This window comes from Rhea pennata, chromosome 9, assembly GCF_028389875.1.
Source record: "Rhea pennata isolate bPtePen1 chromosome 9, bPtePen1.pri, whole genome shotgun sequence".
Classification (NCBI taxonomy): domain Eukaryota; kingdom Metazoa; phylum Chordata; class Aves; order Rheiformes; family Rheidae; genus Rhea; species Rhea pennata.
Genome location: NC_084671.1, coordinates 10,406,189 through 10,421,393, shown reverse-complemented (window position 1 = coordinate 10,421,393; position 15,205 = coordinate 10,406,189). Strand labels below are relative to the sequence as shown.

The 15,205-nt window shown below is 43.3% G+C and overlaps 1 protein-coding gene across 1 annotated transcript in view; it reads left to right on the top strand.

The window, feature by feature from the left end:
- The window catches only part of MCF2L2 (MCF.2 cell line derived transforming sequence-like 2), a 158,752-nt gene that overhangs the window by 7,528 nt on the left and 136,019 nt on the right, over positions 1-15,205 (top strand). Inside the window, exon 2 of the mRNA XM_062582661.1 lies at positions 10,509-10,592. Within this exon, the coding sequence (XP_062438645.1) occupies positions 10,509-10,592 (84 nt within the window). The remainder of the gene's footprint in view (positions 1-10,508; positions 10,593-15,205) is intronic.

Genomic DNA, 15,205 nt, shown 5'->3' with positions numbered 1-15,205 from the left:
AAGCTGCTAAGGTTTGTGGTAGCAAAGAGACAACTTTATCAATAAGCCAGGTACCGAAGTAATAACCCACGATTGCTTCAGTCAGCAATTACGGCAACGTTACTGTTGTCAACCAACGTGAAAGCACATGCACAGTTTAGTCTCTGAAAACTTGCGAGTGTCCTGAAGTATTTATTGAACTGTGGACTTTCCTGTGATTAATGATTATATTCCCCTGTCTAAGATCTGGCTTCAGGTTTCCAACCAAATTCATGTCTTGTACAGCGTTCTCCTTTGCCTCTACACAGCGCTGTGCTGCAGGGACAGGGTGTGCCTGGGGTGGTGCTCCAAGACACTACTCGCAGCGGTACTGTTCGTTTTCCTTGGCCCTGAGTACTCTACTATTTAAAGTAATTTTTAATGAAAGCCCTTTCCATTCCTTGTCCTAGGCAAGTGAGTCTGTTTTGTCTCTTTTGGGATTTGCCTTGATTTATCCATGCTAAGCTGCAAATGCCTCCAAGCATCTTGAGGAATCTGCAGGATCTGAATGGGAGCTGCTGGGGAAGGAGGAAGCCAGCTGCGCCTTGGGGCGGGTTAAAGCCTAGGTGCCGTGCATGTCAGAGGTCCTCTCTGTGGTTTGCGTAAAAGCAGTTACTAAGCAGTTTGTGCCGTCTCATCCAGAAGAGCGTCAGCTCTTTGCCCTGCTGGTTAGATCCAGGACGGCTTCCACAAAAGGCTGCCTCTCTCCATCCCTCCCCTCTGCCTCATGTGAGCTCGTTACCGCAGCCGGGCTCCAGGGCAGGCAGCCTGAGACACAAGGGAGGGCGCACGCTGGCGAGCGTGCGGCGCTCTGAGGACGAGGCAAACCTTTGAAGCGCAGGCTGATTTTTAAGTTTGTTGTTGTTGCTTCTTCTAACGGACATCTGCACGGAGATGGTGGTGACAGCCTGAAGACCGCTGGAGGGGTGGCCGGGTCTCTTCAGGCACGCAGGTTGGCTATAAGCAGCGTTTGTGCTGTTACCGAGATGCACGTACAAAGCGCCGCTGGTGGCAGCGGTGGCTGCTGCTGCTCAGTGTTTGTCTCCAGTGGCAGTAACCAGGGAAATGCTTTTGAGCTAACTGGCCTCTGCTCAGGAGCGAGCAGGAACACAGTCCTTTGGCTCCCAAGCCGAGTGGTCTCTCATAAAGTAATTGTGTCAACGGGCTCTAAAATGGTTTTTCTGGATGCAGTAATTCAGAGCAGAGCCAGTGGCAGGAATTTTTTAAGATGCTGTCTGAGCTGTGAAACTGTCTGCTGGCAAGCGCTGGGGAGGAGGGAGTGTAGTCTGCCATCCAGTCTGCTCTGTCTCTTGATTAGCCTGGTGTCAAAGTATTGCAGTGAATGTGTTTTAACTCTGCAGTTTGCTACACGTGAATTTTGTTAGTTTTGATGGGTTTTACCATGTCAGTGTGGAAGTGTGAAATCTCTTCTGCATTCTGTTCTGCGAGCAGGAATTTGTACTCCAGCAATTCAGCATTGCTGTGAAGCAAGGATTTTTGGAATAAAATGAACTAACTTTTCTCTGGCAAGAGTTAGAAACCATCTAGAAGTGCTTACTGCTGTGGGGCTGGACTGGACTGGGGTGTGGTGGGTGGCACTGCCTTAAATCTGGGCAAATTCCTTGAAGGTGCAGCTGAGATTAGACTCTGAGCTTTAATGTCTTTTAATTGGGGAAGTTTGTCTTGTAGGGAGCTGACTATAAGATCCCCTACACTACATCCCTTCCTATACTCTGTAAAATTAAATAATGTTTGTCTCAAAAATAACAGAACAAACCAGTTTGCTATGCAAGTGATGTGGGATGGTGTGTTGTTTTGTTCTTTGCTCATTATAGATCGCTCAATGTGTGGTAAAAGTTTATTAATCACTATCTCTTGTGATTTTACGCCAATATTTTTACAAGTATCTTCTTAACAAAAGATAAGATGCATCCACTTTTCAGATTTCAAGTCGCTTTGTGTGCTTTAACTTACTTCTCGTACCGAAACTGAATATTTTTAATGTATTTATAGATGTACATTTTTACACACCAATGTGCTTGTATACAATATGTCAACAGTAAATCAAAATACTGGTTTGTTTTCACTTTCTTTCCAGTTGCCTTATCTGGGAGAATGATTTCATTCAGTATCTGAACTTTTTGGCTATTCTCCATCACTTTAATACATGTTTAAATGTGTAACAGAACAACTCCATGTTTAAATGTGTAACAAAACAACTCCATGCATATGGAGGTTTTGGAACTCTAAGCATGCATTTGGAAGTTCCACCTGGACGTGAGGGGGAATTTCTTCACTGTGAGAGACAGAGCCCTGGAACAGGTTGCCCAGAGAAGTTGTGGAGTCTCCTTCTGTGGAGATCTTCAAGGTCCGCCTGGATGCAACCCTGTCTAATGTGCTCTGGGTAACCCTGCTGAGCAGGGAGGTTGGACTAGATGATCTCCAGAGGTCCCTTCCAACCTTACTGATTCTATGATTCTATGTTTCCTCTAGTTTCAGCATGAGATCTTAACTTTTCCTTAAGCACAAGCACTTGCCTGAGGGGTCTGCTCAACTGACAACAGCCTGAAAGCCTGAATCCAAAGCCCTTGAGCTTGGGGGAGTTCAAATTTGGATCCAAACATGTGGCTCACTTACATTTCTGATATAAAGAAAGAGGATGCTGACTCCTTTTGACTAACACTTGCAAAGTCCTTACGTGTTCATCATTAGGCCACTCGGAATGCAGTGGAAAAGCTGAACACGATTAAGCATAATGAAAGAGCAAACTTCAGAGCAGATTTGCTATGCTATAAAAAAGCCCGTCAGGCACTAGTTCAGCATCTGCCCAGGTAGGCACTGAGGCTCACAGATATTTTGAGCCCTCTAGAGATGGGTGTGCATTTTTAACCTTTCCTTCTGTCATGAACAATGTCTGAAGAAGTTTGCAAGACAATTCTGCCCACACCGTGCCCTAGCTCTATCCCCCTTCTCAAGAGATCAGAGCGTATCTGCAATACATCACTTGGGACAGTTGGCAGCTTGCTTCTAACCTTGCTTGTCTGGATTTCCACTGTATTAATGTAGACAAAATTGGTTTTCTTGCAGTAGAAACAGGAAGGCTTTAATCTCGCCTCCAAACATGGATGAAAACTTAAATACTTTGGAATAATCTTGGAAGTTAGTTGGCAAACTTTGCTGGGAAATTTTTTAATGAGAATAGAAATTGCAACCTTTGCTGGTTTTACAATGGTGCTTGGCTAGCAAATGATCTGAAAGAGAAGATTACACTAGTCACCTGTGCTGCAATTTGGCTATTGCTTTAAGCTGATCTATGTGTGATTTACTATGGAAAGAGGTAATCCTAGCCTTAGCAGTGTTCCCTTCCCCCACACTGCCAGGGCTAGTGCTTGTACCCTTTGAGCTCCTTTGCAGAGAACTGACCCAGTTAAGACATAATCCACTAAAAATACTGCTTTGCTTTTATTTACAATATATATCTTCTCCTGTTTTAGTTTTAAGTTGATTCAACTTGGGTTAGCAAAAAAGTTGTGGTGGCAATGTGCAGAAGGATAAGAAAAAGGATGTGATTTCTGTTAGTCTGGGCTTTTTTTGTTTTGTTTCTTCCAAAGCAGACATTAATCTGTAGTACAGCCAGCTTGTATCAGTGAACTGATCTTGCAGTTTATCTGCTCAGGCTGAAAGAGTAAATTTTTTCAAGAAGTAAACAAAGGGCCCAAGCAGTGAGGAAGGGAGATGGATAGAAATAAAAAAACCCTTCTTTTTCTGGTATAATAACCTTGAAGTGCTTTTTTGGCCATCAGGAAGAGAAACTGTTTTACTTAAAGTGCTGGCACTGGGCTTCCTGTTTGGCCAGCGTATTTTTAAATCCTTTAGCCTGTTCAGATCTTATCAGTGAGGACGTGCAAGCTGATGTCTCCTTGGTGTATGGAGTGTTTAATTCCTGAAATCTGACTTAGCTCTGCTATACCCTTCGCTAGGTGTACGGGTTGATATTCTTAGCCAGAGGAATTCTGGCCTTGGAGATCATTTGAATTGTAGGTACTTTGCATCTTAAACGCTGGATTCGTGTTTCCTTTTGGTGTGTTCTAGGAGGAATGAGAAAGCCAACAGTGATCATTCAACTCTTCAAATGAAATCTCTGGCCTTATGCATCTCCTTATCTAACTTTTATCATATCAGCAGTCAGCATTTTCCTCAAATCCACAATTTTAAATAAAATGCTGAGGATCATCTTTGCCTCTGAATTTACCTGGAGTAGAATTAGGCTGGTGTACTCCAAGTTTGATGAAGGCTTTACTTAACTCTCAGCTCTCTTCCTTTCTTCCTTCTCCCACAGTATAATAAAAAGTGAATTACATATTAAGCCATCATCAAGAAAAGATGAACTTTGCTCTGGAAATTTGTAACCCTTTATTACAAGATTAGTGACTCCAGATGGGGGAGAAAAGCAGTCCCCCTTGTAGCCAGCAGAAGGCCAGGCAGTTGCAGTGTTCAGTCACTGAAAAACAAAGAAGCCCCAGTGTCCTCTTATGGCTGGTTGCCTGACAGTGTCCTCCATGGAGCAAGAGGCACTGCTGTGTCCATCTGCTCAGCACAGTCACATCTTTCACTCCAGCAGGTCATCTTTCTGATACTCTTAGAAACCATTAGTTGCCATTAGCATATAAAGTAGTTTCTCTTTGCTCAGAAAAGGCGGTTGGGGTGGGGGGCACAATATTATACCCACTGCAGCTTTTAATCAGCTGCTGTTGGCAGAGCCCAGAAGGCGGCAATCTGAAGGCTGTGCTCCAGGCCTGCTGCAGGAAAACATACAGCTGTGGTGAGAAATAAAATAGGAAAGTGGTGGTGGTGGTTGCGGGGGGAGGACCAAAGCATGTCTGGTTTTTATTTTTTTAATTTTTTTTGAGTGAGGAATCATGAAGTGTAACTGAATGGCTTTCTCCATAGAGACTAGATAGCACAGTTAGAGCTCGCTTCCCTAAAGATCTGGGAGGGGGGAGAAGCTATGTGAGACAGATGGCTATAGTAATTGCTTTTGTTTTTCTCCCCCTCAATAGAAAAGCTAGAGAAACAAAAATATGCAGGGCCTAATTCTTCTGGGTTTTAAACTGCTGCGTATATGGCATTTTGTGTGTGTGGTTGGGGTTTTTTTTTATACAAAGACTTGGACAGTCTCTGCTAGGAACTGAATATATACCAGTTTAAGAAGGGAGAGGAGACAAATCAATCTTTATCTTGGCTATTATCGTGTCCTTACTCTGAATTTGCCAGGACAATTAAAATCTATTAACTGAGGTAATGAACTCCATGGTATGGGTCAAGATTCAGCTTTGGCAACTTGTGTAGGGGACTGGTATTGCTTCACATAATATTGTTTGATCAATTCAACTTTTTTTTTTCTTTTTAATTTGAGAAGCTGTGTGTAACTGCCTCTTCAATTAAAGTTAAGACCACAGGAATAACTAAGCAGAAGCTAGGAAACACCTTAATTAGAGTTGCCCAGACAACGCTATTCCAGCCACTCAGCTATTACACATTTTGATATGATCTTTAATTGCATGGTCATACACTGTTTGTGTCAGAGGACAGGACTGGAGTGACCTGGGGTTGCCAAATCTCTTCTGCAGATATTAGTAGTGTGCAGTGAAGTAAGACAACTGTTTTCAAGCTCCTACGACTTGTCGACTTCCTAGAACTTTTGGACCCATGTGCAGTAAACTAAAGCACACCTATCATCCCCAAGTTTTTCTGAAGTTGTCTATGAGCCTGTAACTGTTAGCAGCTTCATATGTTAGCAGCTCTTGTCAGCCCACAGTAGGGTTTTCTCAGCTGTGGTACGTGACCCACTGTAAAATGGTATGTTGCTTCTGCCCAAAAAGCTGAACACCACTTCCTGCGTGCATGTGGCTTGTGGTGCACAGGCAAAGAAAGCTACAGAGCCTCCTGGGATAAAGGCTAGTGGGAGGTACCAATGGATTAATCCTCATTAACCCTAAGAGAAATGTCTTGACTTTAAAACAACTAGACTTCCTGTATTTTGGGCTGTGCCTCTTTGGTTTGCTTCAAAGTATTTTTTTTTTCCAACTTTTCTTTTAGTCAGAGATTAAACTTCTTTTACCAGTCCCAAGTAATTACATGATTCCAAGGACTGGGACTTCTGCAAATTCTGTGCTGTAATGGTGTTACGAAACCATGACTACTACCTTGTGCACTGGCCTATGGAAAGATGCTGTCAGGCAGAAGTTACCTTATATGCAGTTGGCTACAGATACTGGCATTTCCTAGCCACATGGTCTGATTAGCCTCCTGGGCTCAAGAGGGTCTTTCTCATTTCCTTAAGCTTCCTTGCAGTCTTTAGTTTCTTCTTTTGCTGCAGTTCCTTTTCCCTGTATGTCAGTGTGTGAGCTATATACACACACGAAGTGTGAGCTATACACAGTTACTTGAATGTGCGATTCCTAGTCACCACATGTATTTTATACCACCTTTCTCGTCATCTGAACCTCTCCTTCACTGGGTGTTATGGGGAATCTCATGTGCCTCGTAGGAGAGAGTCTTGCCCAGTCAGGGGACTTGGTGAGACTTAACTGGCCTTTGGCAGTTCTTGTTTCTATTACTTCATCTTAACATTACACCACAGAATTCCTTTGGTAAGAAAGGGATCTTCAGAAACCAGAAACAGACTATTTTTAAAGCAAGATCATAAACTGTATGGAGTGCGGGAATGTTCTGCTCAAGACTGGTTGATATTAATGATGCCTTCACATTGGCAGACATCAAAAGCAAACTGCTGTACTGGTAGTTTTTGTTGCCATGGAGCAAGGAGCAAGTCTGAGATAGTACGGATGGAGGCAAAGGTCTAGTTCATTTGCCATTTCTGCTAAGTCTCCTTGGGGTGGTGTCAGGCACTGTGGAAGCTCTTGTTCCATTTTTGCAACTGTGTTTGAAGGAAGCTCAGCCTTGATCGCCCAAACTTGAGTGAAGTGTCTCTGTGGGGGAGCTGTGCTGCTGCCACGGAGTCTCTGCATCTTCTAGGTGAAGTCAATAGCATTTTCTTCAGTGGATGCCCCATGGTATCTCAGTTCTGAGAGTTCAAACTGTTTTTAATTATTACCTTTTCCCCATTGCTTTTATTTTTGTTCCTAGATTCAGATTATAGTCACCTCTGAACTTCCCTTTTTCTCTCCCCTTCTGCCTCCATCTTGGTGCTAATCTGTGGTTTGAGATGGTGGGAGGGGGTAGATGACCCCTTGGGGTGGTGGGTTAAGGACTTATTTGAGAATTTCTGATTTCCCTGCCTTGTCTCTAACAGATATGCAAAACTGGTGACTTTGTACTTGTCCCTGTGTCCTATGCACAAGTGTTATCAGAAGAGGAGAAAAATTCTGAGAACACTGATGTCTGAGGATTAAGGATTTATGAATTTTTGACACAGAGAGAATAAACTGGGAGGAGAGAGGAGGTTTCTATACTGCTGCAGCATGATACTGAGCTGTCTTTAATAGTGTTGGCTGCTGTTAGTAGGATACCTGGGGGGAAAACAGGAGGCTGCTCAGAGCCTTAGCCTCTAAGTGAGTGTGCTGTACTGAAAGCAGAACCCAGCAAAATGATGTGGAGGGAAGTAAGCTTTCTGTCCTTAGCTGTTCGGTGGGCTTTTCTTTGAGAAACTGAGCATAACTTAGAATATGATGTGCTGACTTTAGCTTTATCCTCGTTTTCTGTGGATTCCTACAGACTGTAACACTGAATTATCTCAGGTCTTGGGTGTCCAAAATACTGTCTTTGGCATTTCTGTTGCCTGCAAACTTGTAGACAGGGCTTTTGTCATATTTTAAAATCAATTCTAAGTGAATTTTCTAATGATGAAAATGATCCCGATGGCTGTTTTGCTCCTGGAGAGCAAAGCCTTTCAGCATTTGCAGAACAAATACAGCACAGAGACCAGCACATGCTTCGCCAATGGAGGCGGTGAGCCACCGGCCCTATTCTGGGCTTACGCACAGGTGTCAGGGGGACCAAAGACTATTTAATCACCTTTTTGCTATGGGAGCCTCCTGAGGTATAATCATGAGGAGAAACAAGACATGAGTCCATTGGCTTTCTCCAAGGAGATTTCAGAACGGTGCCAGCAATATGCTGGAGGATCACCCACAGGTTCGCTGCACAGTATGGGGCGCTTCTCTGGGTAGAGTTGTGTGACTTTTAGCAGCTCTGCTGTAGTGACAGAAGCTGGCAGAAAGAGGATGTGAAGTGGGCAGCCACTGCACTCGGGCTGCTAGGAAGAAGTGTCGATGCACATAAGGTTAAGCTGCCCTGATATCTAAGCAGGGATGAGGCAGATCCCAGTTAATTCCTACTCCGTAGGAATCAGCTGGGGAGGAAAAGTGAATACTGCTAAGCTGATGTCAGCATCCATCTGCTGCCTGACAGAGTGGCCGGGATCCCTCATCTTGCTTGGACAGGTTGTGTCAATTGAGCTCATAGCAGCAGGCCTCTATAAGGCTTCTTCCTGTGCCAAGCTGTTTCCATGGTGCTATCTCTGGAAGTAAAGTCATAGCTCTGCTTTGTGCAAGATGCTGTTTTGTGATGCTGACCTGGAGTGTAGGTTTTACTGGGCAATGCCTCCTGGGCTATAGCTGCACGGCTCAGTGCTCTGCAGACACCCAGCTTTGCTACTGGAAGCAGCATATCTCTGCTCAGAGTGAGAATAAACTAGTCCTGGTAGACTACTGCACACCAGTTCTACTAACTCTAGGCAACAGTGTAAGCAGATGCATGACCTTAGCAATAGAGTGGAAATAAATTAGAGAACATGATGTGCTGAGTTTAGCTTTATTCTTTTTCTATGGATTCCTACAGACATGGACCTGAGGTGACTCAGTGTTCAGTAAAGCCCTTGGGCATCACTCAGACCAAGCCCTTTGCTGTGATTGATGAGTTTACTTTTCCAGTTGCTCTTAAATGTTTGTAATGTCAAGAATCAGAAAAGCTAGTAATGGACTACATAAACAGAATGGAAATGAAGATACCTCATCAAAATTGCCACTCATTCTCATTTGACTTTTCTGCACTTTAGTGCAAACAGAGGATCTGCAGGATCAAACCTTCCCCTCCTCCCCCTGACCCCTCAAATATTTTTCTATTGCTTACAGTTATTTCCTCGTTTTGTGCATCAGCCAGAACTCTACTACTTTACATGTTATGTGTGTTACCCTCTATCTAGGAGAGGACGTGATCCATGCTGTCCAACTACTTTGTGTCAAGGTGTTAGTGAGGTTTATGGAAGTTGGAAAAAGTCTGATGGATTAGGGAATGACGAGAAAATCTAGGGAATTTTATGTAACTCAAAACTAAGAATCCCTAGTTCTGGAAAGGATCAGGTCAGGTGTCTGTATGTAAGGTAAAGATTGTGTTTTGGGCAAGAGACTAGGACACAGGAGAAAAGCTAATTTCTAACCTCTTTGACCTCCCTGTTTCTGACAGTTCATTTAAAGTTGGGTGCCAACATTGTATTGATATCAGTAAAGATCTTGGTGTCTATAGAGGAACTGGGCATCTACCTTCCTTCAGTGTGATCTGTGGTCTGTCTGGACCCAGCTTGCTTCCTTCCACCTTTTGTCTGTACAGTTTCGAGGTGAGCTGTACCAAGCCAGGACTCGCTGTGCAGTAACTAAAAGGCCCATTGTAATAGGTGCTATTGTAACATAAGGAAACCTGGATCGTGCCAGTTGGGCTGTCACATACTTCCCAGAAAATAAACTGTTGCTGGTCCAGACTGAGGTGAAGAGCAGGGAGAACCATTGGATGCACCTGTTATAGAAAGATGAAATTAGCTCAGTGGGAGATTGTAGTTGTTGGTCACTGTATAGATCACAAAAAAACACTTGTGATTTTTCCCCTCATTGCTTGCCAAGCTATCTTTAGCTCTTTAGTGTATTTCAAAAGAACAGGCTTTGTTTGCCTGAGAAGAAAGTCTCACAACCCTTTATTTCCTCCTTTTACTATGTATTAGCCAGTAGCGGAAAAAAGCATCAGCAAAGGAAGCTCTGCTGCTGCGTCGGTTACACAGAAAGTCCTTAGGCAGAGAGCAGGGATGAGGTGGAACATGGCACTGTGTCTGAAATAGGCTTTACTGTTTCAAAGACTGAAAAGCTGCTTTATATTGGAGCCCAAATGCAGTGGATTAATATAGAATATGAAGTAGGAAGGAGCAGACTATCAGTGTGTGAAAGCCTATGACAAGCTCTGTCTGGTTTATGAAAAGCTCTCTGAAATTACAGGACATCTAAAGTAATTAAGCTGAAGATGAGACTCTGTAAGTGTCGAACTTTTCTGTGACAAGCAGTCATATAACATCTAAACCAAGAGTCAAGCCAGGCGTTTTTTCCTTTGAGTATGATCTTTGTTTTTCTGGGTTCTTGGAGGACTGGGAATTGATCGTTAGGACTTCATTAACTCATTGAAGATTTCTGTTTTCACTTGCACAGATGAAATCATGCAGCAGGAGATATGGCCGCTGGTTGCAGTGGATATAATAGAGCAGCTCCACAGGCAATTTGCCATCTTATCAGGTAAGAAGCTGCTGGTAATCACGCTCTGGGGTTCTCTTGGAAGTGTACTGGAATCCGTCACACTGACTGTCTCCTTTCTGCTCTGCACAGCAGTTGCAATAGCACTTTTATGTTGCTAGTGAGAACAGTTATTACAATCAAACCTTCATGATGCATGGAACTGATAAATGCCATCTTCGTGTGCTTTGTTTTATTTCATGCCAATTAATTTTCTGTGCTCTCCCTGCACCCCCAAAGAGTAGGGGGAGAAAAAAAAAAGAGAGTAAGAAAGTTAAAACTTCTTATATGCATCTTGGTATAATTCTAAGCATCTTGTTCGTGGGAAAAGCTTTTGACCCATCAGGGAACTGTTCGTGACCTTCCCCCTCTTCCTCATTGCCTTTGTTTTACAAATGGTTCATTTTTAAAGTGTAAGGTTCTAATCTCTTAAAGATTTATGATTATTACATATTCCTTTGTTTGCCTGAGGTTTGCAATCACACGCAATGATGCTGTTCCTCCAAAGAAATAGCTGATGTTGAAATATTTGCTAAATTGTTTAACACACTTATTTTGGCTACTTATTTTAGAAGAAGCCCTTATCTGGGTCCTAGAATGGCCTCTACTGTTTCTGTTATTTCTGCCTCTATTTTGTGAAAGAAGAGAAAATGAATTTGCTTTCCTTCTTCTCTTTATATGTGCTGTGAGGAATCACTGATTTGGGCAAAACACTTACATGATTGTATATATGGCACTTTATGCTCAAACAAGATGCATTTTCTCTGAGTATATTCAATACTAAATGAAGCATCTTTGAACAGGCATCCTTGAATCCCTCATCTTGGGGGTTGCTCTCGTTCGCCCATGGGCATTGGCCTGTACAGGGTACATGCCATTAAGCTCTCTCTCGCAATGGTTTGGTGTTAACACACCACTGCTGTGTGAAACTAGGGATGGGAGAAGTAATGGGCCCATCTCCCAAAGTATGGAGCACTTCCAGAGACATGGAGCTCAAACTTCCCACCTTGCTAAATCAGATTGTCTTAAATTTAAAAATTTTAGAACTGTCTTCAAGTGTGTTGCTCTTCATCTCAGGAGCAGCAGAACAATTGCTGTGGTCCACAACTAGAACACTCCTAGAAGGGGATTAAGGGATGTAAGACCTCTCTTACTGTTGACGTGGGGCAGGTGGTTTTCTGTTCTGGAGGAATTTACTGAGAAACAGCAAGTGGCCTTAGACACTGACCCATCTCTACCTCCAGCACTGAGATCAGGGAAGCAGCCAGTTGGCAGAGGGATAAAAGGGCAGATCCCCTGCTGATGAAGCTGTAGGCGAGGGCTATGTATCACTGCCATATGGATTGTGAAGAGAGGGACAAAGTATAAATGCTCCAGTGCCTGTGTTGGGGTGCTCGGGGACAGCCAGCCCCTCTGCTTGGTGGAGAGGAACGCTGGGAGCGTGCAGTCCCAGCTTGGCAAATGACCAACTTGCCAGGCCCAGTCCTCACTGCACCGCACATTTTTTACACTTGCAAGATGAAATACAGATCTTAAGTTGCTTAAAACTTTGAGTTTGGAGCTTTCTAGGTAGCATCCTGTGGCTGTTTCATAAGTTCGATTAGCTAACTATTTTGCATCCAGCAGAGGGTATTGATGGGGAGGAGGGTGGAGAACCGGCTGCCTCATGCAGTGAAGTGTTTCAGGTTACATCTTCCTAGAATTCCCAATACAAACACACTGCCATGCAGAAAAGTGTCAGTAATGGTGCACAAAATTATTCAGAGCTTTTGCACCTGCTGGCAAAATACACTCCTTTTGAGCCTTGATGTTAACTCCAGTCAGATCATGACTGAGCTGCTTTTTTTGCTCTCTTTGTAAGCAAGAAAATGCTTAACAGCCAGTCTCTCCAGAATGCTCTGCTTGCTTTTCTGCTCTCCAGGCATTCAGAACTGGTGAAAATAACATTGTTTTCAAGGCCTTTGATTTAACTGATACACCAGTGCCTGAAAACATTTATATCAGTGTAAACAACATTGTGCATGTTGAGAATTCAGTGCCCTATGTGTCATGTCTATCTGGTAAAATGTGCAGATTGCTTTTCTTAAATCCTATTACCTTGCAGCATTTGAGACAATAAAAGCTATGTATGACGTGCAATACACAGCTTGCAGGAAGTGATTTATTAAACAGGAAGAAAAACGCATTTCCAGTTCCAATGAGTAACATTGTGCGGCACAGAAATGACGAGAACAAGTAAAGCCATTTCAAGTATTTCTTTATGGGCTTGTCATTTCAGCAATGACTGTATCCTCACCTGCTATCTGACTAAATTCAACTTTTCACATTTGATTTGATATTTTTTTTAATTGCTGGAAGGTCTGGGAAAGATATTTTATATAAGACCTTTTAAACTTGAGGTACTCAAAGTTTTTTGGAATTAACTTTTCATAGAAAGATGGAAGAACTGAAGGTTTATTTATTAGGGATCTACAAATTACTGATTCAATCAGCATACAACAGTTCATAACAAATACCAGAAGTGAAGAGGCATCTTCCAGGCCCTTGTCTGCATGAAGAAACAAAATCCAACCTGGAGAATTTTCAGGTTTGAAACCTGGGCAATCTAGTTCATAATTTGTAAAAAATTTTTTTCAGTCTAAAGCTTGCAGCAAAATTTGGAAACCTGGATATCTACACTACAGTCTCTAAATCCCCATGGCAACCTGTGAAGGAAAACATGAATTTAATTTCATCTACTTGAAGGTCTGTTTAGCTCAATATCTTATTCCATCAACAAGTAGGGGAGGGATGCGCTAGGGAGAGCACAGGGACGGGAGTCTTCCTTACTGTCCCTTCATTGCCTCCTGCAAACTGAGACTTCGGTATGTAAGTCAGAACTGACCAGACTCTTCCAACTGCATTTCTCTGCATTTCTTTGCTAGTTCCATCTAGCAAAGGACTAGGGGTAGTATGGTGTGTGTGTGTGGGGGGAGGGTTGCTTTTTTTTTTTTTTTTTTTTTTTTTTTTTTTTTTTCAGTCCAATGAAAACTGGTCTGGAAGCTCTCCTGCCTCATTTTGCTCATTAAAGTAATTCGCACAGATGACCTCATTTGGTTTGCAGGCAGCTCCTCTGCTTTTTCTTACAGCCTGCTGCTCTCCGTTAGGTACAGGCAACCACAAATATTTTGGTGTTTCAGTGCTTGCCTACATGGAGACTGAAAATCTTAGCCTTTCTCCTGGTTCTCTGTGCTATGATATTCCAGCTCTGTAGTCACTGCCTGATGAAAACTTTGCCCTTTGGCTCTGTCGGTGGGTAGTAAGACTCCCCCTGCTTGCTTGTAGAGTGCTTTGGACTGATGGATCATATAAGCTGCTTTTCTGCTCAAGGTTATAAAAATGGACTGTACCGATTCATACTAGCTGAGGTTATTTCCTTCGCTTCGTAGGCTGCTGCCCCCGGAGGGCAGCTGGATGCCTCTTGGGCGCACACGAGCACACAGCTCTCTGGGTGTTGGTGGTGGCGGTCTGGCTCGTGCTGCTCCACAGCCTCTAACACTTCTCTGCCGAGCTCTCCTGTTCAGTCCTGAGGACGCCAGATCCACTTGCACAGGGCTAACGGAAGTAACTTGCTGACTTTTGCAGTTTGTTGTAAATGAATATTCGGTTAAGTTCAGCTTTTTCTTAATATCTGACAGTGGAGGCAGCTGCAGCACAAGCACGATATCCCCAGCCAAAAAGCAGAAAGGGACAAGTAGAAAATTGAAAGCTGTTTCCTCTGGGTGTGACTCGTTGCAGAAGTGCAGCTGGTCCCAGTGTCTTCGCTTAGTCATTAGAAGTACTTTCCTCTACTGTTGCTGTGTGCAGACTTACCAGGAAAGAATCAGACTGTCTTGCAGTCTCTGTAGATGGTCAAAGTTGTTATGCAGCCAGTTAATGAGTTTGATTGTTGGGGCTGGATTATAATGAATGCATTAGATACTGTCTGTTTGTCTTGGCCCTCTAGTTACCAAAATAAGATTGTACCTATGCTGAGAACAGGGAGACTCTCCAAAGCCTTCACTGGAGTGCTTTGGTTGTGGGAAAGGCTGCGTGCAATATGGTGGTGTGTCCTGGAGTGCACACAGTCCTACTTCGGTCCTCTTTTCCATGAGCTGACCCAACCTTGCTTTGCTTGTGAGATCTGCTGGGAGCATTGGTTCACATGGTTAAGTTCTGGTCCTGAAACCGCTATTGCCTCTTTGCTTTCTATGGAAACGACACTTCCAGTTATGGTTTTACAGCTGTGACAACATAGCTGGGTATATGCACAAAGCACTCCTATGTTTGACCCCGTGTTTCCTGCAGTTGTTAAGTGTAGTTGTTAAGGTTTTAACTTGGTAATACTGAAGTGCTGGCTATTCTAATATACATACCAGCTTTTGCCAAATAATGGAGAACCACAAGTGAAATACCTGCTGACAGACTAAACCTGCTGTAGCAGTCTGTGGTTAGGAGTACACTGCCCCCTCCTCTTCTTCATCTGCAGTTTCACGCTGTGTTCTCATTTGTAATTACTTCGTCAAAGAGCCCAATTAGCCAGTTGCAGCAATAATAGATCCTGTTACTAAATCATGAATTTATTAGATAAACTGCCA